At 39.8% G+C, this 21,932-nt stretch overlaps 2 protein-coding genes across 4 annotated transcripts in view; both read right to left on the bottom strand.

The window, feature by feature from the left end:
* Nucleotides 1-6,261, bottom strand: part of cyfip1 (cytoplasmic FMR1 interacting protein 1) — a 30,102-nt gene extending 23,841 nt beyond the window's left edge. The window contains exon 1 of one of the 2 annotated variants that reach the window (XM_055020409.1): nt 6,023-6,261. The gene's annotated coding sequence lies outside the window, so the exon portion shown is untranslated. Of the gene's footprint in view, nt 1-5,730; nt 5,919-6,022 lie in introns of those variants that run through there. The other variant, XM_055020418.1, reaches the window with a different exon arrangement.
* Nucleotides 6,262-6,541: 280 nt separating this feature from the next.
* On the bottom strand, nt 6,542-20,433 carry tubgcp5 (tubulin, gamma complex associated protein 5). Of its 2 annotated transcripts, XM_055020430.1 has the most exons (23): nt 19,054-20,433; nt 18,886-18,939; nt 17,379-17,487; nt 17,056-17,152; nt 16,909-16,988; nt 16,701-16,836; nt 16,014-16,131; nt 15,640-15,729; nt 15,420-15,513; nt 14,765-15,017; nt 14,121-14,323; nt 13,219-13,334; nt 12,699-12,967; nt 12,398-12,596; nt 11,530-11,718; nt 11,252-11,434; nt 10,604-10,688; nt 10,406-10,526; nt 9,607-9,758; nt 8,658-8,783; nt 7,639-7,727; nt 7,436-7,536; nt 6,542-7,331 (listed from the first exon to the last, which is right to left on the bottom strand). In XM_055020430.1, the coding sequence occupies exons 1-23, from the start codon at nt 19,185-19,187 to the stop codon at nt 7,285-7,287; spliced, it is 3,045 nt and encodes a 1,014-aa protein (XP_054876405.1). In that variant the 5' UTR covers nt 19,188-20,433; the 3' UTR covers nt 6,542-7,284. The 2 variants fall into 2 exon arrangements, with proteins under 2 accessions (XP_054876405.1, XP_054876413.1); XM_055020438.1 differs by lacking the exons at nt 18,886-18,939; nt 19,054-20,433 and adding an exon at nt 18,060-18,355.
* Nucleotides 20,434-21,932: the final 1,499 nt, after the last annotated feature.

Raw genomic sequence — 21,932 nt, 5'->3', positions numbered from 1 at the left:
GCAAAGATGAATTCAGCTATTTGGAAATATTTTTGGTCATCAAAAGTAGAGATGGTGTTTTCATGGTGTGAATAATAAAAAAAAAAAGCTGCAGTGAAATACAGAGGAATCCCAGATAACCTAAACCGCAGCAGCAAGGTGATTTTTAAAAAAGATTTTAAGTTAGGATTGTAAGAACATTGTATCTGCATGAATGACTGCTCTCATCCAAACTTGGCATGCATGATACGACTAATGGCAGTCACTCCTAACAAAATTAAAAAAAAAAAAAAGTCCTCATGCATTACCCAATGTGTAAACTATTTTTAAATACTTCCTTTTTCTGCTGAGACTGCAGTGTCTGCGTTTGTTCAGAAGATTAACTGCAACAAACCGACAGTTTCAGAAAGTATATCATCAAAACAAAATGCTTGATTTTACTTTATTTGTAAAATTAAAGCTCTGAAAAACCTACCCTCATGAAGCTGTTAGGTCAAATAATAAATGTATGAACCATGTCAGTCAGTTCCTAACATCAGGTTGATATTGCCTTTCATTTCTAGAACTTTAACCCCATAGAGTGAACTGGAGGTGACTGAGGTTGGTTAGGAGTCTTTGATGAAATCATCAGGGTGTTTATCCCAGAGAGCTCAGAATGATCAAACCTAATAATAGGTGTGGTTAAGACAAAAGGAAACATGGTAGCAAAGAATGATGAAGATGGATAAAAAAAAAGAGCATTACTAACTTGTTTCAGCATTTTCACTTTGGTAAAAATTAACTTCATGCAGCGTCACCAACTGCAAATTAGTCTCTACTGCAAATGGGAAGTATAAACCTCAGAGATGGCGAACACGTGACGCACAGCCGGCTTCAAGACAAGGGCCAGTTTTTCTTTCATGAGAAATATCCAAACTTTTCACAACTTCCTGATGGCTAGACAGAAATTCTTTGGTAAATCAAGAACAGAGACCACTTTCATAAAGTACAAGCGATCTTTAGCTGTGCAAAGACGTCATGCTCTTATTTGTCTAAAACAAGGAACCTTGGTGGGTTTTTACTTTAACCCAGTTCCTGTTGCTGTTTGACAAGGAACAAATACGGGAAGTCGTTTCTCTTGAGGGGTTAAATCAGTCTGCTGAAGCAGCACACCACGTCTCCCTGAGTAAATACACAGTAAGGCGCTTAAGCCAGAATAAAGAAGGAGGCCGGGTGTTCAGACACACAAACAAAAGGCAATCATAACCCATCAGTTTGCGTGATATTTAAATCAGGACCAATCGTTTGGCCCTTCGAACTTGGCTGGGTGTACGGATAGCGGAGCAACGTCAATCTATTCTTGAGGTTCTGTTCCTGGAACTTCTTCAGTTTTTTTTTTCATATAACGCAATGAAGGCTCCACACTTACTTTTCCTTGAAGCAGAAGAATGCAATAAAAATGTGTCACACTTTCTACTTTTAGATGAAAGAAGTGGTTTCAGAAGGACTCCTTCACAGCCTCACCTGGGTTAAAGATGAGACTTTAACTCCAAGATCATAACTATTTGGTGAGATTGCTAATTTACAGCAAACGCTAAAAACTTTTTTTTTAAGTATGCATAGGTCAATAACAGAAAACTCTTTGTACCCAACAGCCTCTGTTTAAGAAAATATGTATAAACTTTCCAGCGAAAAAAAAAATTCAAAAAGTTTCGATCTGTCATGATCAAATATTTTTGCTGGATGACAAATTGTCCCAATAATTATTGAGATAAACTAAAATGTTGTTGTTTTGAGACTATTGTCAAGTAATATATTGATAACGGAATGTCAATGCAAATTTGCCCTCTCAATTACCCCTAGACTTTAATTTGGTAAAGAACACTTCGCACTGGAAGTGATCAAGTGTCCAACATAGAAATGAACCATGAACAACAAATAAAACAGAAATAAAAACCACACACAACCCAAACCATATATAAAATGCAATAAAGTCTCTGAAAACAAAATTGCTCATAAAAAATATTAATCATCAGAATGGAAATAAATGATCAAGTTTGTGTTAATTCAGCATGCTATTAATTGATTAATGGATTAATTGCTTATTGCGACAGGCTCAAGTATGCGTGTCAGTATCAGCAGAATCTAAATAACCCATTTGTGACACGACCAAAACTAGTAACCTTTTCCGTATTTGATATCTTATTCTGATTCAGTTCCTCCAAGATGTTTAAAATAAAAAAAAACTGTAAGAAAAGCTTATAGTCAAGTTAACATTTTTGCAATTTTTGACTCTTTGTATAAGTGTCAGAATTTTTTTCTGGTTTTACCAACAAAACTAGAAATTAAAATGGAAATGAGGAAGGAAAAATAAAACTAAATTCAAATAAAGATTAGTGAGGATGAAGTTTGAATGTTTTGCATGCAGAGGCAGGTGGAGCACACATGCTGCAGCAGCAGCTGCTGAGGACCAGAAATAAACCAGCAATAAGCTCAGGGTTCCTACAGAGTTTCCATTTCAAACTTCCAGACATTTGCACTATTAGATTTTCTAATTTGGTTCCTCTTTTGACTGCTTTTAAATTTGTGGAAATTTATATACAATTTTGTGCTTCGAAATCCATGATATTCATCTTTAACATCATGTCAACTTAAGGTAGAACTTTAGTTTGAAATGAGACAACAGGAAACACATCATGCACAGATCAGGTTTTTAAGGGCCGATGCTAATTTTTCTGAGATCTGACATGCCTATTTTGATTTTGTCTGATTCTGAATTTCTTTCTGAAGTTGACCACACATACAAACTCTCAAATCTCTTTAAGCTTTCTTTTAAAACTACAGCATGCATGGGTTTTTTAAAATAAAAAAACAATATTTTCATAAAAATATAGTTGTTATACTGTTGGTAGCACTGTTGCCTTGCAGCAAGATGGTTTTGGGTTCGATTCCCGGCTCGGGGTCTTTCTGTATGGAGTTTGCGTGTTCTCCCTGTGGGTTCACTCCGGGTTCTCCAGCTTCCTCCCACAGTCTATGACTGTCAGGTTAATTGGTCTCTCTAAATTCTCCCTTGGTGTGTGTGTGTGTGTGTGTGTGTGTGTGTGTGTGTGTGTGTGTGTGTGTGTGTGTGTGTGTGTGTGTGTGTGTGTTGGAAAATGGATAGATGGATAGATAGTTGCTATATATATATTTGTTTAAACAACTAATCTGTGGGGAGAGTAAATAAAAATAAATAAATAAATCATGCTGCTCCGCCTCCTCCCTGTGGTCCTACTGCCAGCAGCAGAAATATGCTCAAAAACAACCAATCAGAGCCAGGAGGGTCTTAGCGATGTCAACCTTGCTACAAATATGTAAAAAGCATAATTTTATAATAACAAACATTCTAAAAAAATAAGTTACCAAATATAAATAACATTAAATGTAATGTTTAATGTAAATTTAATGTAACTAACTTGCTACAAATCATGTCATAAAGCTTGACAACAAAAGAAAAGCAAATGTGCTGCTGGTTGCTTGACAAATAAAAATGCATTTACTAACCACGATTTACAATCAAAATGCAGAATGTCTGACACTTTTAAACCCTCTGTTCAAACAGAATAAAGTCATCAACAGTCTAAGGAAGGAAGCGATCGTTTACATGAGAAACTGATGCAAAAGCAAGAATCTAACACCCCCTTGAACGACAGTTCGGCCACACTCTGATAAGTGTGGCAGATTAACACACTTCAGCCGGCTGGTGCGTCGACCTCTACCAAGACAACGATCTTAAGACAGAGGTGTGAAAACATTTAGCTTTAACATCCTGCAGGATGATAAACCACAGCTTCTGCGTATCAGTGCAAAAATCACACTCATCCAAGGCGCACGGCATGATAAATGTAGAACTACACTTTATAAAAGTTATAATGTTGTAATTGCAGGGGGGTTGAGTTCTGAAGGATTCAGGACTGAGTTTATGTTTATGGGTAATCAAATCTCGACTCAAGAAAATTGAGCTGAAAATCATTTGCGGCTGATGAGTAAAAAATAGCAAACAAGCAAAGTAATAAAAGTTTATCCACTCATCTGGAGCGGCGGCAGCAGCTAATTTAATCCCGGTTAGTTTCAGTGGGTGTAATGTGCTGCAAACTGAAAGGTGTGTTGGCTTTATGGTATCCTTAGTAAAGACACAGAACCACAGAAGAAGAAAAAAAAAGAAAATATGTGCACCACTCTCACCAAAAACACCAACAGATGTGGTTAGAAACGCATCTTCATGCCTCATCGCCTTCCTGCGTCGCTTCCTTCCTTCGTTTGTGACTTCAAAGGCGACTGAAAACATCTCAAACTCAACGAAATGCAGCGGAGGCAAAATGAACAAAAAAACAACAACAAATATGCACGAGCTTCCAAACAGAAACAACAAGCTTATAACACATCATTGGAATTTGGCAAAAAGCAAATCAAATAAATCAAATGGAGCTGATGTCGCAATAACCAATTAATCACATGACAAATTACAATGATGGCCGCAAAATTCCATTCTGATGATTAATATTTTTGAAGAGCAATTTTGTTTACAGCTTTTATACGTAATCTACTTCATTTATCGTTTCTGTTCTGTGTGGTTTTTATTTCACTTATATCTTTTGGTTTTGGTCAATTTGTGTGTTTTTGGTTATTTGAAATATCTTCCAGTCATATGATCTGAACAAAATTATTATTTATTGCTATTTGAGAGCGTGAATTTGCTTTATTGGACCATTATCAACATATCACTTAAAAATAGTCTGAAAATAAAATTATTAATGTTTATCGCAATCATTTCTGGGATAATTTATCGGCAAAATCAGTTGTCATGCCAGGCTTGCAGATGGACATTTTTTGTCTTTTTTTTTTCCAATGGGAAATTTATACATATTTTCTTAAACAGAGACAGTTGGGAGCAAAAAGTATTTTCTACGGTCGATTTGCTTTCCTTTAAGTTTCATAGTGAAACCCAGTGACTTTTCTCAAAAACACCCAATTATTAAACTTGCCCAAATACAAGAAAGGTTGTCTGAGGAAGTTCTTGTATTTATTTCATGTTAAAATACTTTTTTCTGGACCACAAAGCAGAAAACAGTTGACCCAAGACGCTCTGGAACCAAACGCCTGTAGTGTCCAAATTGAGTCCCAAAGGTTTGGTGTCCTGCAGGCTGTAGTTGTTATCCTGAATCAAATGACAGTTCATTAGCAAAAGCTTAGGAGGTAGTTGGACCACATTGGAAACTGGACCCCCATCCTGAGCAGTAACATTCCAGTCAAGAAGGTTGTTCATTGAACATTGTATGACGTATGAATTTAAAAATGTGGCGTTCGTGTCAAATATTGCTCGGGTTCATTTGAAATATTTCTCCAGTGACTCCCTTGAACGTGCTGTTTACAGTGGAAGAATGGGCAGTGAACGCGTCGTGAGGTCTAGTTCCTGAACGCAGCAATCCCGGATGACTCGCGCACTAAACTTCAGGAAAAACGTTGCTAAAAAGAGGAAACGATTTGGAAAAGGCAACAATACCCCAAAAGTACAAAGTATATTTTTAGCTTTCGACATTCGCAGATGGTTTTGTTGGCTCGTTTATATTCCTTTCTTTTAAAAGAAGTTGTACGTTTCGGCTCCAGATAAGTTTGAAACTTTAATTCACTACAGAAGGCAACAACAGGTGGTAGAAAACAACAGATACATCGAGTGAAAACCTGTGAATTCTTTGGTGTGTGTGTGTGTGTGTGTGTAGTCCTGCCTCCAACCTGTAATGGCTCTATCCCTGTTCCGTGGCTCAGCCTGAGATTAGTCACAGCTCGGGCCTGTGAGCCAGGAAAATGGCTTTGCGCTGCAACAAGCTGTTCACCTCCACAAGCTAATTATCAGAAGTCTGTCTAAAACCAGCGCGCGTCCCACTGGTTGCGCTGGGTTAAAGAATGCAGCCAGAGCCGTGCAACAACCCTCCACCCCACACACACACACACACACACACAAGCCGTGGGCGAGGTATCTGGGAGTCCACACACACTGAAACCAACTTCAATCATTTCCACTCACCCGGAGTTGTTGGGAAACTTGCGCGTGAAAACTCTCCACTACTGCGCCATGTAGCCGTTGGTTTAATCTGTCTCGCGACCCCCCGGGCGTGACGGTTTTCGGTCCGTGGGAGTGTTTTCTGTCGTCGGCCGGCGAAGTCTTTCCTCGCTTGGTATTATTATCATGGGCGGCGGAGAGAAGTAGAGCAGGGAGTTCCTGTCCCTCAAACAGGGAAACTCAACAGGAAACTGCGCTCCGAGCTGCGGTTCAGGCCTCCTCCACTAGGGCAGGGACACGCAGGAATGTACAGTAAGCCCGCACGTATGGAAGGTGATTGGGGCCAAAAATATACCCGTCCTGGCGACAATATCACGAAACAAATATCGCCCCCAAAAAACAAAAGAGCTTCATCAGGTAGGACTTTCATATGGAAATTAAGATATTTAAAATTAACAGTAAATATTAATCTAACTGTACAAACTTTGCTTTAAAATATTAGGCATGTATTTTCAATTATACAAAAAAAGATGGCACTTTCAGTCATTTTATTTTGTTTAATTCAACAAATATACTTCTACGATCTACTGCCAAATTCCATGTATATCATGAGGGAGGGAAATTATCTTTGTCCTGACTTTAAGCAATAGCCAGTTAGCACGGCCACCAATGGGCAGAGTTTTTCTGCAAGGATGAGTTGTTTCTCCCTTATTTGCACATTTAGTAGCTCATGGAGGAGGAGCTTGATATTTTCACAGATTGTCTTATTGTGCTGTCACAACAAGGTGAGTTTTAACAAATAAGTTAAAATACCAACAATTGTATATTGCAGCTTTAAAAAATGTCAGACATCTGTTTTTAGACCTAGTACTGAAAATATGACAGGTTTTAATATTTGGATGGTTAGGTTTCTGACTCAACAGAAATCCACTAATAAACTGTGTGTAAATTCATAGTAGCTGTATACATTTAAATAAAACTTTTTCCAAAAGGTCAGCCAGGTCTGACCTCAACTTTCTAATTTGCTTCTTCATCATTGAACTTTTGTGCCTTTTCTATGCAGAAGCAACAAGGCAACTTTATTTTGTGCTTATGCATATGTACACATAACATTTACAATCGACAGGACATTTTGTATAAAAAACATAACTTACAAAAAACATTTTTAAATAAAGATCTTGATATTTTGTTGATGAACTAACAATGACTGTCACACTCCAACAGTCTGAGCAGGTTACATAACGGTGAAAGGCAAAGTGATGAATGGGTGAAACATGGAGGGTCGTTCAGCACTGCTCAAACCCTGCCTTCAGAGAGAGGGCCAGAGACTCCACTGCAGGAACAAAAGGAGGGAAACAAACAAGAAGTCATTATCTCTGTCTGAGTAAAGTGAATCATCTGATGTTGGGGAATCACAAATGAACAGGACTGGCTTACGGTGAGGAAAGGAACCCCGGCAGACGGCTTTATTAAGTATAGTCACCAGGAACATGTGGCAGTTTTTGAAATCAGACTCCATCTTGTCAATAGACTCGATCCTGCACAAAGACAAAACGTGGGGTCACCATGGAGATTCTCGACAAACATCCTCGGGTAAAATTGAGAAAAAGCTGCAGTGCGGGTTTTTATCCAGGCCTTACTTCCAAGCGCCAAATCCAGCCTGCCATCGGTCTGAGAAGATGAGGACCAGATTGAGAACCTTCATTATCGCCTCTTTCACAAAACTGACCTATGGGAACGAAAAATGTTAAAAGTGACTTTGTTTTTCTCTCGGTTCCTCTTTTGTTATTCACCTCCATCTGTGAAAACTGCAGAGCTGAACTGTTGGAACTTGAAACATCAAATCATTGTCACAGGGCGTCATATTTTGTGACATATGAAAATATGCAGACAAGGGTTTTCAAAAGATGTGTGAAAACCCCTAAAGCAAATTCAGTGTGGATTTGTTATTATTTGTAGTAACAATGTATGGAGGGCTATTCACTTGCTTTTTTTGTATTTTAGCTTTTAGGGCTAAAATCACCTTACATGTTTTTTGTTTTTTTTCCTCTCTTTTATTCTGTCTGTCAAAATGCAAAAGCTACAAGTAAAATTCAACACAATATTTTAAATGTGTAACTTTAATAATAATAGGTGAACCTTTTGGCAACAAGCATTTTTTTTTAATGTGGCGGAAAACAAAAGGGTGAATGTTTCGAAGTGAACATGCCTGCTGTTAAATACGGTGGAGGTGCTATGATGCTGTGGGCCCGATTCTCTTCCAAAAGGCCTGAGAAACTTGTTAGAATGCGTTGTACCACAATTTGTTTTCAACTGCCAGTATGTTTGACATGAACAACACATTTTAAAAAACACCTTTTCTGGCAGTAAACTAAAAATGGATCCTCACCAGGTCTTTTAATCAGGATAAATTGAAGCATCTGATCAAATCAGCACAAGATGGGTTCACCAGACACAAAACTCATCCTAAAGTCAATCACCATCTCGGTGTCAGGTCCTAAACCTACAGAAAGCTTGTGGGGTTTGACTCTCTTTTGAAAACAAGGCAACATCTTACTGGGCTTTACGAGGTACTGTCAACACCGATAATTACGCCACTGGTTGTTGATCGTTCTACCTCTGAATAATTGCTTTTAGAATTCAGCAGAGCAAGTTTCACCTTTTCCCTCAGCAGACAGCGGTCATGGATGGTCGCCAAGTATCTGTAGTGGATCTTGATCAGCTGGTCCAGGTCTTTTGCTTCCTGGACTTGGTGCTGAAACTCCAGACCAGTGCTGTGCAGAATCTGCCAAGACACAGAGGAGACACCTCTCACTTGTCAGACTGCAAATGAGAAGATTATGGTTAAGATTATGGCTTTAAGATAATTTGGATCACAGGCTGCTCAATGACAGACACCTGCTGCAAATATCCGCTATTGAAACTGCTCTGCAAGAAAAAAAAAAGTGACATTTTTACACTGCATGGAAAGCCAGAAAAATTAGCAAAATGTGAGGCGCATGTCAACTCTCGAGGAGCTTCAAGTGGGGAAATCGAACACACGCTGTAAAAAAAAACATCTTACCAAGTATATTTGTCTAGTTTCTAGTGGAAATATCTTAGTACACTTAAAATAAGACAAAACTAACTTACAAGCAACTCTTCAAGAAGATCTGGTGGCTTTTTTCAAGAAAGTTCCTGAAAGAGCCATCAGCAGATTCATTTCACTTTTAACATGGGAAAAATGTCTTGTTTTAAGTGCAATAATCTGCCAGTTGAACTAGCCCTTTTTTAAATCCAATAGTAAGCAATTGTTTACTTAAAATAAGCTCCTTTATCTTGCTGAAAATTTACTTGGAAGTTAGTTTAATCTTATTTCAAGTGTACCATGATATTTGTGCTAGAAACAACACCAAAAATACTTAGCTTTTGTATTTCTGCAGCGCATCAAACCAAGTCGCTATTTTAGAAAGACCTAGTCAAAGTTCAGGTCTAAATCTTATTGAGAATCTGTGTCGGATGAAAACTAACCAGCTAGCTCCCCCATCCAATCTGACTGAGTTTGTCTATATATGTTAACTGGGAAAACTTTCAGTCTTCTTGTGAACAGGAGATAAGCCTCCTCTTACTCTGGTCATGATGTAGTTGTGGAGGCTGTTGACGAAGTGCATCAGTTTAACGCGCAGCAGACACATTTTGTGAATCTGCTGGCTTATTGGTTCCTTCAGTTTTGCTTCCTCAGCAGGAGATCCTTCCAGTTTCTTTGTGACTTCTGCAAAATCTAAAATTAAAACACAGAAAAAGCATTTAAGCAACAACACACACTCCTTGGTATTAACTTCACTCGCAGCATTTAGAGGAACACGTGATCTCGGCGTCGCTCTAAGAACGCCACAGTCACGCCAGCTACATTTCCATTGGGGACATTGGAATTACAAAAACAACTCAGTGGAAAACACACCAATTTTGAAAGTGACATGTTTTTTTTTTGCGTTTGGGTGCGTTTTTTTGACAACTTATTGCACGAACAAACCTATTCACGTGGGATTTTCAATTGCAGTTTGTATTAAATGCAAACAATGCAAACAGGAAATGTAACATCAACAAAGTTCTGTAGACATTTGTCATGGAAACGCAGCTAGGGAAGCACGGAAGTGGAACCATTATGCTTTGGAACTTTTTTTTTCTTTCCCCCTCTACAAACGGAGTAGGACTACTTAGGACGTTCACATATAACCGATAGCTGAACTGCTTCCCGACATACATGACGTGTCTAATATTAGTAAAATTTTTAATGATAATTTAGAATAAAAAATTAATCTGGTTTGGTAAGATGTCTTAATACCAAAATATTTAAGAAAAAAAAAAAAAAAGACAATCATTTCAATAATTTTCAGCTGTGGTGGAAGCGAGTGTCTCAGTTCTTACCACTGAATCGAAGAGTGTCCAGACTGTATTTAGCCCATTTAATCTGCAGCAGGAGAAGAAACACTTGATTGTAAATCTTCTGGCACTCAGAGCTGATCACAATATCTACGGGCCACGGGACCTGAGGAGAGCAAACCAAAGCAAATGTCAGCGCGACACATTTACTAGACACAAATGATACGCAACGCCTCCGTTTACCTTGTAACTCAGGGTCAGGACCTCTAAATTATTCACTGGGTGCTTTTTCCTGGAGGCGTCCAGAGGCTCCAGGAAGACCGACAACCTATAGGACATGAAATATGAAATATCTGCTTTGCAATTCTCAGATTTATGACAACGTATTTGGACCGACGTAAATGTCCGGCAAAAAAATACTGAGAATAATCTTTTTAGACAACAAAAAACAAAAAAACAAGGGCATTTGTGAGCTCCAAAAGTTGAACATTTGTGGGGGAAAAAACTCACACAAAGATTTTAGATTAATCTCAAAAATATGCCCAAAAAAACCTAACTCAGATATTTTGAGATTTACAAGAAAAAAACTAAACAATTTTTGAGTTTCGTAAGTTGGGAATTTTTCACACTTATTGATAGAAAATTTTCGAGATTAATCTCAGAATTTCTGAGTTATTCGTGGCAAATTTTCAATTTTTCAAACTCTGAAATTTCCAAGTCTTTTTCTAAAAAAATAAAATAAAATAAAAATCTTGCATTAATCTCAAACTATTAAATATTTTTCTAGGACATTTTCTCTCACTTTTTAGGGGGTCAAAAAAAATTGCCCTCATAAACCATCGTACAGTTTTCACTCTGCTACATCGAGCTGAAAGCAAAGACTTGCAGTACCTGCTGCTGTCCTCTGGGTAGCGCTGTCCCACTGCCTCCTGCAGCTGCACATTGAGAAAAGAAGGCTGCTGCCAGCTCTCCTTCTCCTGCACTTTCTCAAAGATGGCGGTGTAGAAGTCGTACATGGTGTCTCCGGCTTCCAGCAGGAAGTAGTTCCTCATGGCTTGGAGGTATTCCAGCAACCTGCCGAAAAACAACATGCTGGATACGATCTGACACAACGGGAAGCACTTAGAGCAACGAGAATAAAAAGGAAAACACAACACAGCGGTGCCTACTTGTAGTCTTTCTTCAGAGTCTTCATGAGGTTGCCGCAGCACTCGATGTACCGCCTCTCGATGTGGGGGTAGAGGCAGGAGCGCAGGGTGAGCTCGAAGGTCTGGCAGGTGACCGACTGAGACGAGCGGTCCACGATGAAGTCGCCGCCAGAGAAACGCTCGTGGAAGTCGCTCTGCTCCAAGTAGAGTCTGAGAAAGAAGGTGCATGAAGGTCACATTCAGTTTGGGCTTCTAATTTTGTCTTTGGACTCACTCTGGCTTTAAAGGGCAGTAGTACATGTTTTTCAGGCACCTAGTGCCATTTTGTAGAACAATCAAATGACTCTTACTTTTATAAAAATACTATACACCAAATATCACTTAAAAGAAAATCGGTCCCTCTAAAAACTTGTTTTTTTCTGAAACTTGGCCTTCAGGAAGACGTCACAGCATGGCTCCTCAATTAACCCTTTAACTATGTTTTCACTGAGAAGTAGGTGTTTGCTCATTTCTGCTGGCTAGTCTGAAGGAGCTGAGTGGGAGAGGGCTTCACTGTAGAAGATTAGAAACCGCAGCTCCTCAAAGGCGGAGCTACGTCCACCCAGCTGTGCACAGCTGAACGGTTACCATGGGAGATTAAAGGATTTCTCAAACATGCATGAAAGAATCAAGGCAACACTATAGGTGCATTTTTGATGATGGAATAACATTATGACATAAAAAGCTTTAAAAAGTAGATTTTGCATAATTCTGCCCCTTTATATCAGATGTGAAAACATAATATTACTTCCAATGCTTGTAGCTTTAATAGAAATACTTGAATTATTTTTTCAAGCACAGCCACAGTAACCATTATTTAAGCAAAAAAGGTGATTCAGTTTGTTGCTACCTAGCAAAGTTGATGGCTAAAAGTGGATCGTGGACGTCGTCGATCTCCAGGTGCTGCGCAATGATGGACTGCATCTTTACGAGGCTCCTGGTCGTGGCCTGCTGCTCGGTCATCTTGTCGTTCGGGGATTCCTCTGGGCTGCTGAGGCGGGACTGCACCGACTCCAGAAACAGCGTGTACAAACTCTTCCTCTCTGCATCTGCAATGTTATTTTTCTGAGATCATGAATGCATCCCTTCAACTAAAAAAAACAAACAAACAAAACAAACTGTTGTGACGCACTACCAGGACAAACACCGACCTCTGGAGGATCTCTCGGAATCCTGGGCTTCCTTACAATGTAGATTTTTGAGCAACTGCATGGATTTCCCGGCCATGATGATCTGCTTCAGCACTGGTTTGAGGAAGGACACCATGGTGAGCTGCCTGTTGCTGGAGCCTGGATCCCCACCGGAGCTCCCACTGGCTGAGTCGTTCAGCTTTTCCTCGCTGTCCACCATCTCGGAGACGCTGTATAGGGTGTAGGTGGCGTACCAGAAGTCCCTGTGGTTTACTGGGACATCCTTATTTCTAGAAAGCATAACAAAACATAGATGTTCTGGATTTTATAATATTAACAATTGTGAATCTGCTTTGGTGGCTTCCCTCAAATATTCAGACTGCTTGAATAGAGTCTCACAACTACAAACTTACACACTTTATCGAGACACAAAGCAGAACATATTGAGGACTGGGAAGGTGAATGATTCTCATCTTTTAGATGTGTGCTTACAATTTGCTACACATGTGGGAAGTGTGTGTAATGATTCCTTGAAGCTAACCTTTGGATGATGAACTCTTTGGCAGGGTCGAACAGATGGCCGTGAACAATCCACTCGTCCACAATCTCCAAATATGGCCTGACCGTCTCAGTCCACAGAGAAAAGAGCAGAGCCACCTGGCAGAGAAAGAACGGCCACACATTTAACCAGCGGTGGGCACCGCTAACTAAAACGTCTGCTACGCTAAATCACTGCACCAAGTCGGTATTTAATGGAGCTAATGCACTACACCAACATTGCATTTAGTGGATGCTAATGCTAAAGTGCTACATCAGCCTGGCATTTAGTGAAAGCTAATGCTAAAGTATTATATCAGCTTTGTGTTTAGTGGAAGCTAATAGTAAAGCACTGACTTCAATTCAAACTATTTCTGCCCTTGAAACACTACAACCTTCAAACACCAATTTCATTTTGCTATGTATAATTTACATGTTGTATAATTCTATAATTTCCCTATATATGATATTTATGTTTGTATGTTGTCCTCTACTTTCCATGTTTTATTTTATGTTATGAAGATAGTGGCATGGGGGAGAAAAGAACAAAAGAGAGAACTGCTGCATAAACAGTCTTCACCACTGTCAAAATAAAAGCATGAACATCAACGTTTGACTACGAGAACAATTGTTGATAGTCAATAACCCAAACTTCCAACGCAAATGTCAAACTTTATTCAACTTCAAGATTACAAAGCAGGCAAGTAAATTAGCGCTTCAGAAGTGTGCTGAATGTTTTTATAGTTAGCAAAAGCGCTAATGCGCTATACAAAAAGAAAAAATTTGCTCCGCTATTAGCACAGTAGCAGATTCGCAGAAGTATGTATAAAATTTCAATAACTCTGTTTCTTTGTTAGAAACTCCTCCATTAGGTTTAGGATAAAAATAACTTTAAAAAATACTCACCGCTTGCTCTGATGCATCTCCAACACTGTCATACTCTATAATAGCTTTGTAGAGAGTATTAAGCAAGTGAGAGGCCCGTACAACATTTGGGGTTGCAGGGGGAACTTCAGCGACTCCCGTGCAAAAGACTTTGTGCAAAACTTTGATCTGGGCCAGGTGAGGGCTGAGACGCTCTAGGACGCCGGACAGGGTCACCGTCTCATCTGCAAACAGACAACAGTTCATACAAAACATGAAAGCTGCATCTCAGCAAACACATCAATACTCAGTAATGACATGGACAGGTTTTTCCTTTGGCGCGCACAGAAATGGAGTAATGTCATCATGGTAATCATCAAAAAATTTCGGCCCTCGGAATATATACATCTGTGTTTGCGTAGTTCAGACATTTCAGGCCAATTTAAGGAACAAACAGCGACTCTAAATGGCTTCAAACATAAATAGCCTCTGGCCATTTAAAGTCATATTTATTCAATCCTGAAAAATGACTTGATAATAAACGAAACAGAGTGGGACCGAGGCATCTCTAGGACCTCTCACTGTTTACGTAGTCAATGGCAAAGCTCTGCTGTGGCTCCTTTATCAAAGGAAATCCCAAACAAACTCTTTACGATGATGAACCTGAAGCTTGCCGTACTGCTTACCGTTGCTGATGACCTCTCGTTCGATTGCGGTCAGCTCTTCTTTGAAGCTGGCGAAGTATTTGTTGAGAGCCCAAACAAAAGCCTGGTAGGTCCTGAAAGGCGGCTCCGAGCCCTTCCTGTAGCTGTGGGAGGAGGCCGGGCCAGGCGGGCCGGGCTCTGAGCTGTGGCCCGTCACCTCGTCGATGAACCTCTGCAGCCTGAACACCGCCTGTCCGTACACGGCGACGTGCTCCAGCACCGAGTGCAGGCAGTTCTGCAGAACAAAAACACGACCACATTATTGTATCAAAACAAAACCAAACAAACCACAAAAAACAAAGCACATGGTAAAATACCAGCAACTGGCAAGTTATTGATTAATGAGTAAATCCAAAGCTGTAGGATCTCACCGATCGATGGGCGCTTAATTGATAAGCGGACATTTTCTCTTGCGTTGTGTTTCTATAAAATGAAGGGCTAAATTTTCCAGAACAAGCTGAATTTTAAAACTTCATTTAATTTTAACAGTATTTCGGATCAGCCAGTGGTATTCGATTTGGATGGAATAAACGTAAAATGAAGGTATTTCTCAGCCTGGTATGTAACAAAACAGGAACTCTCTGTTTTGTTAAGAGGCGAAAAGATGAAAATAACATGTAAAAACAAAAAAACTTACACTTGTCAGATGGGTTACCACCACGTTATTCCTCACAGACACTTTGCCGTCATGATGCTGGAATATAAAGTGTTTCTTCACCCCGGACAGAAGCCTGAAAAACACACAGATCATCCCCGTCACAAAAATAAATAAATAAATCAACATAATTACCTCATCGATCGTTTTCTGTGTACTTGTGTGCAGCGAGTGAGGAGGCTCAGCGTCACCAAATTCTTACCACAAGGTTTCCCGTACGACCTGAGTCTCGGTGACGAAGGCTTTTTCTTCCGGCAGATACAGAGGATCTGTGTTATACAAGTGCTGGTCCCTGAAAACGAGAACACCTGAACGTCACAACCTTTCAACTCAGGAATGAGAGAAAAAGTTGCTTATGTCATGTGGAACAGAGAAAAAACCAAAATGATATTGCATTAAGATATTAAGATTAATGTTCCAAATGTGTAATTTGCAACTTAGTGACATTTCAAAGCCCACTTTTATGATTTATACCACATTAAAATTTGATACCAGTATTAAAATAGAATTTCCCCCCTGAGTTCTGATCCACATGCCACTGATTGAATTTTATCTTAAAGGAGTCTGAAATCTTACCAAACGTTGAGCAGGTTGGAGTGTAAATGCAAGCTGTGGGAGAAGCGAGGAGCGTGAGCGACCCAGTACGGAGTCATCACATGCTGTTCAAGCCAGGCCCGGGCGTCTGGTTCCCCCACTGGAAAAAAAAAACAAACAAACCGAAACGTGGTTATTTTAAAACTATGACACACTATTCCTGCCGGATGTTGCAGAATCATTTATATCTCCTGTAATTTCCTTCGTTTTTGTCAGATTGCAACTAAAAAGCTTAATGGATTCCGGTATCAGACTGACAAAGTAACAGGAAGTACATGACTCTGTACTTTTCTTTTGTTTTTTTTTTTACAAATACAAATTGTAAAGGCTTCCAATGCATATGTATAGAGACATGTATTTAAAATAACTTTGTTACTTTATAAACTATTGCATTTTGGCTTCGTGTGACAGTAAAACTAACACATAGCCTTGAACATGCCGTTCCAACTAAAATAACCTGGCGGTGTCAGCATCATGCTGACGATTTTTTTAAAATTATTATTCAGGGACATGGAAGTGTAAATAACATGGATATTCACAGACACTTTCCAGACTGAAACCTCTGTTTTGGCAAAAGTAAACGGAAAATTAAACACATTCCGGTTTGTGGTTCGAGCGTGAATAATTTCCACAACCGTTTCCACGTTTCTTTCTGTATATTCTGCGCACCCGTCCATGCGACTGGCATCGTCTTGCTGGTGGTGTCCTGGTCCTCCTGGGGGGTCCTGTCCAACTGGATCCCAGAGTCCTCCCTGCTGATTGGCTGCTGCCCGTCATCGTTCTCGCTTTCGTCCTCCGACCACTCCTACAGAAGAGAGTGGTGACAACGTACGGCCACGGAAACGCGTTTGAAAGGTGTCGCCGTTCCAAGACCCACCGGCGTGTCCGGGAACGGCCCGGCGTCCACGTCCTCCCCTTCCATGAGGTACTTGGCCCAGTCGAACTCGTCCTCCGGTTCTGAACGGACACGCGATTAATTAGGGGGTGAGTGATTCCAAAGTGAAAAATAGCAGAAGAAGCTCACCGGCATCTTTCACCCTGGGTCTCTCAGTGAAGTTTGTGTTTGAGGGAGAATCTGATAAGAAAAGCAGCAGTGACAGGATCCCGTAGTGTGTGTCTGTCTAGAAAAAAAAAAAAAGGTAAGTGGAACAGTTTGAAAGTTTAGTGGCAGGTTATGCAATCTGGAGCGCTGTTTTCCCCATCTGCTGTCAGGGTGTTGTGTCGTTTAAAACCAAAACAAAAAAAGAGAAGAAGAAGAGAAACACAGGGCATGATGAAACGTGTTGGCCAACACTGTTTGGCTCGTGTGAAAATTAAAGTTTTCAATTTCCACACTTGGTTTATTACCTTCGCTCCGTTGGTGTTGGGTAGTGGTGAGGTCAGGAACTCCTCGGTGAGACTCCTCCAGCTGCCCGCCTTACTCAGGTCAGAGTGGACCATCAGCTTTTCATAGATGCTTAAAAAAATTAAAATAAAAAATGAAGAAGAAGAAGAAGAAGAAAAAAACGATTATGCATAACAGCATTGGGCAACGCGGGTCATTTATTTTATTGCTACAGAACAATTTCTTAAGCTTCTAATACACTTTAAACTGGGAGGAAAAAAATGAGAAATACAAAAAATAAATGTTTATATCACTAAAAGAAAAAAAATGTTTGAAAAATATAGTGTGAATCTACCTGACTGGGTGTGCTCACTTAGAGATTGTTGTCATTCAAGTAAACATTTAAAAAGTGCATACTGAGCAAAACTTTGTTGCAATAATAATAAAATAAGGAACATTTAAAAAAAAAAAAGTATGAACATAAATACAACAAATTACCATTATTCCAGGACTTCAACACATCTAACAACTAGCTTATCAAATTCAGTCCAAAAACATTTCATTTGTTCAAAACCGAATGTAGGGAAAGTCATAACTCTCAACTTCAAAGTGTATTAAGTGAATCATTGTGGATGGAAATACTCTGAGCAGAAAGGAGTTCTGGTAGCAGTCAGTCTCGCAACTAATCCGAAGTGGCCTCTTACTGAAAACTGTTGCGGCATCACTGACGGTGACGAGCTAAAAGCTCAATATCCAGGCAGAAGAGACGATAAGCAACATCAACACGTCCTGGATGACACAATCAGTTTCTGGTAAGGCCTGCTCATCTACCTCATCTACCTCATTTGCATTTGGCGCTTCTCTTTAAATCTGTTAGGTAGTCAGAAAGGTGGATTAGAGGAGAAAGCTTGAACTTCCCCCTTCACTCTCTGCATCCATTAAGCTTCATTTTCAGCTTCTCTAGAGTTTGGGGGGTCATAGTTCAGGTAAGGATTTGAGGTTTTGGGATACCAATCAGTTTAGAAAAAGACACCTTGTTGCCACAGTTACGCAGCACAACAACTGTTCCAGTAAAATGTCATCAAAGGTCTAGAAAAAGAAAACAAAAATCTGAACTGACCATGAATGACACAATTCTTATATTTACAGGATCTTTATTTTTTTTGGCACAAGTATTTGACTGCAAACTATCACAAGAACTATGCTTTGCTCTTAATATGTAATGTCATTTATCTTGATACTAAAGGTTGTGCAGTTTGACTTTTTTTTTTCTTTATTGTTATTTTATATTATTTTTTTATACACCACATCTTTGTACACCTGTTTATAAATATTTATATCCTGTATAGCACTTCTGGACAGATGCAAACTACATTTCGTTGCTTTGTACTTGTGACAGTGCAATGACAATACAGCTGAATTCTATTCTATTCTGCGACATCAAATTGTATACGTCTCAAGAATGCGTGGAAATTGTTGAAAAGGGAAGAGAGGAAATTAGCCGACCCCGTCCCCGGAGCGCTAACTCACCCATCGACTGCGCGTTGAATTTTATGGCTGTCAGCATCCAAATACCGATGAAACCTGCGGGAGAGAGCGCACAGTTAGCCGAGCTCACCGTCAACTGATAGCGGCTAGCTAGCGCTGTTGACAGCGCTAGCTGTCAACACCGGCTCCGCCAGCGCGCCACGGACTCACCTGAAGTTCGACCAGGCGAATTTCAGCGCCAGCTGGAAGTTCTGGTCTTCCTCGTCCTGCACTCCGCTGATACACCTGACGAGCCTCTTCGTCTCCCTCTCCGTCTCCTTCTCGAAGGTGCTCCAGTGCGCCATGTCGACGCTGCAGTTAGCTTCGGGCTACCGCGGCCAGCTCACGGTGGTTGACATGTAGCCGCTTTGGCGGCTCCGCGAGACCCGGGAGTGGCTCGAAATGTGTTTATTTGCTGCAGAAATGGGAGACGTTGAGCTGTTTTTGTTAATAGCTTTCTGCATTACCGCGCTCCGTTTGTCTTTGGAAACAAGAGCAAGTGCGCATGCGCAAGCGGCGTGTTTTGATGTTTTAATCTTCTGAATGGTTCCCAGGTCAAAGCTAATAGCGGCTAAATCTTTCACAACAAAACAAATCTGTGCTCATCCTCACCAGAAGTTATACACTTATACCTGGCTATTATTTTAACACACGTTCTTGGTGCTTGTTGTCATTTTCTAAGTTTACTAAACTCCGCCCACAAACAGATTTAACCAGAGCCCCGCCTTCACGCTCGGTGGTTTCTGAACGGGTCCACAAAGAAAATAAATAGTCTGTTTCGTCAAGCTAAGCGAAGCCACTTAGTACCTGCGTAAAAATATTAACTCAAGGAGCAAAATTTTCCTGGTGGTTTGGTTTTTTATTATTTGTAACGGGGCGTGACTTGCCTGAAACAAACGCACGAACACAAGACGCGTTCCCTGACAGTCAACCGGTGGATGACTCGGGTAGTGGCGATGTTGAGGCGGCGTGGAAGAAGCTTTTGTGTGCCTAAGAGATCAAAAAATGTAATCTCTTTACTATTCGATAAAGAGATAACATGTGGTTGATTGATACAAATTCAGATGCAACTCAGCAATGATTTGGAAATATGTAAAGAACCGTGTCCAATGCTGCAGAGTCTGCTGGTTTGAATCAAGGCAGTGTAACGTTGATATTATTGTTGTTGTCAGAATATTGCTCCACACAGTACCAGTCCTTTTAGCTTGGCAAAACTTTAGAAAGAACTTCATGAACGTAAACGACACTCAAGCATCTGAAAATTATGAAGGTGTAGCATATTCTTTGGAGAACAACACGGAAGCAACTGATTGGATGACATATGCATTTTTACATTTATTTTAATAGTTATTGTTATGATCTGTGTTGGAAAGTGTGTGGATGGGTGAATGCGTAACGTGAGGTCACTGTGGGGTCACGGGCTTAATGTCTGTCTCAAGCTGGTTTTGTTATTGTAGCAACGATCGATGTTGCATGCCAAGCTGGTAAAGGTTCTGTGGAGAAAGTTAGAACAAGAATGTTTCTTTTCTTTTCTGGATGTGGCACCAGAACCAGCTCCAGTCTAGAGGATCACATCCTTGCCCGTTTGCTTCCTGCTTCCAGTCAAGCAGGGTGGAGGAAGGAAACGAGACAAACGCGTCTTCTCATCCTCTGGGCTACGGAAGAGGATTAGGGCCACTGGAAAAAAAAAAAAAAAATGTCCGAAAATTTTTTTTCAGTGGTTCAGAAAAGGTTAAAAAAGAAGAAAAAAATTTTTTGTGGCCCAGAAAAAAAAAAAAAAAAAATTGTGCCGCAGAAAAAAAAAAATCTGTGACAGAAAAAAAAAATTGTGGGCCAGAAAAAAAAAAAAAAAAAAAAAAAAAATCAGTGACAGAAAAAAAAAAAAAATTGTGGGCCAGAAAAAAAAAAAAAAAAAAAAATCTGTGACAGAAAAAAATAAAATAAATTGTGGGCCAGAAAAAAATAAATAAATAAAAAAATTTGTGGGCCAGAAAAAAAAAAAAAAAAAAAAAGTCAGAATTCGGACTGATGGGCGCCAGCAGCAGCCACACAGACGCAGGTTGAGTTACGGCGGACAGCCAATGTTCTGGAGAAAATGTCTGATTTAAGCGACTTTTTACGTGCCAGAAGAGTACCAGAAGCGTCCATTGCACTAATGGAAGAACAAAAGGTGAGTAAATCAAATGGGATAGTTCAGTGTCTAAAGCCGAACGGTTATAGCTAGCTGTTAGCATGTTTGTTAGCATACGCGGTTAAAGGAATAAGCTGATTTACAATGTTAAATCACACGGATGAATAAAGGATATAACAGCTGTTAATTGCTGGAATTGTCTCTAAAGTGTTTGGGATGTTTATTTTATTGTTCTTCTGTTTGAATGTTTTACAATTAAACTTAGGTTAGCTGTATATGTCAGCCACCTTCTAAATAAGATGTCTGCTGTGTTAAACTGCAACTTTTAGTTCAGTAGAGGACAGAAACTATAGTACAAAGTGACAAACGTTTATAAACACAGCTAATCAATCCAGTTCTTCCTCTTTTTCAGTAAAATAGAGGACTGAACATTTACTGCTGCTATTATTGTCATTCTCCCCAAACAGTAAATGGCTTTAAGCAGAAACGTAAGGATACAATCTTAAAGGTAACTTTGACGTTGATTTGCAGACTAAGTAATTGTCCTTTCTCATCTTTTTCTGTGCAGATTGACTGTGATGCCGCAGCAAAGCTGAAAAATCACGGCGATGGATTTGCTGTTTTAAAACTTCTACTAAATCAACAAACTGTCCAAGAGGAAAAAAGGCCTTCTGTTTAAGACTGTTCCCTTCTTAAAGTGAAAGAAGCTTGAAAATGTCAGATTTGGATGATATCATTAGGCTTTACTTCAGACTCTCTTTAAATAACAAAGAAATCCTTCAAATTTTAGCGCACAGTCATCATACTATATTAAGTAATCGAACTCTAAAAAGAATTTGCAGAAGACTTGGGCTGTTTCGAAGAAAGAATCAGTCCGACCTTGAAGAAGTGCTAGCCTTTGTCCAACAACAAATAATGA

This window comes from Poeciliopsis prolifica, unplaced genomic scaffold (genome assembly GCF_027474105.1).
Source record: "Poeciliopsis prolifica strain line A6 unplaced genomic scaffold, Auburn_PproV2 SCAFFOLD002, whole genome shotgun sequence".
Taxonomy (NCBI): domain Eukaryota; kingdom Metazoa; phylum Chordata; class Actinopteri; order Cyprinodontiformes; family Poeciliidae; genus Poeciliopsis; species Poeciliopsis prolifica.
The sequence above is the reverse complement of the archived record's forward strand: the minus strand, read 5'-3'. Positions and strand labels throughout refer to the sequence as shown.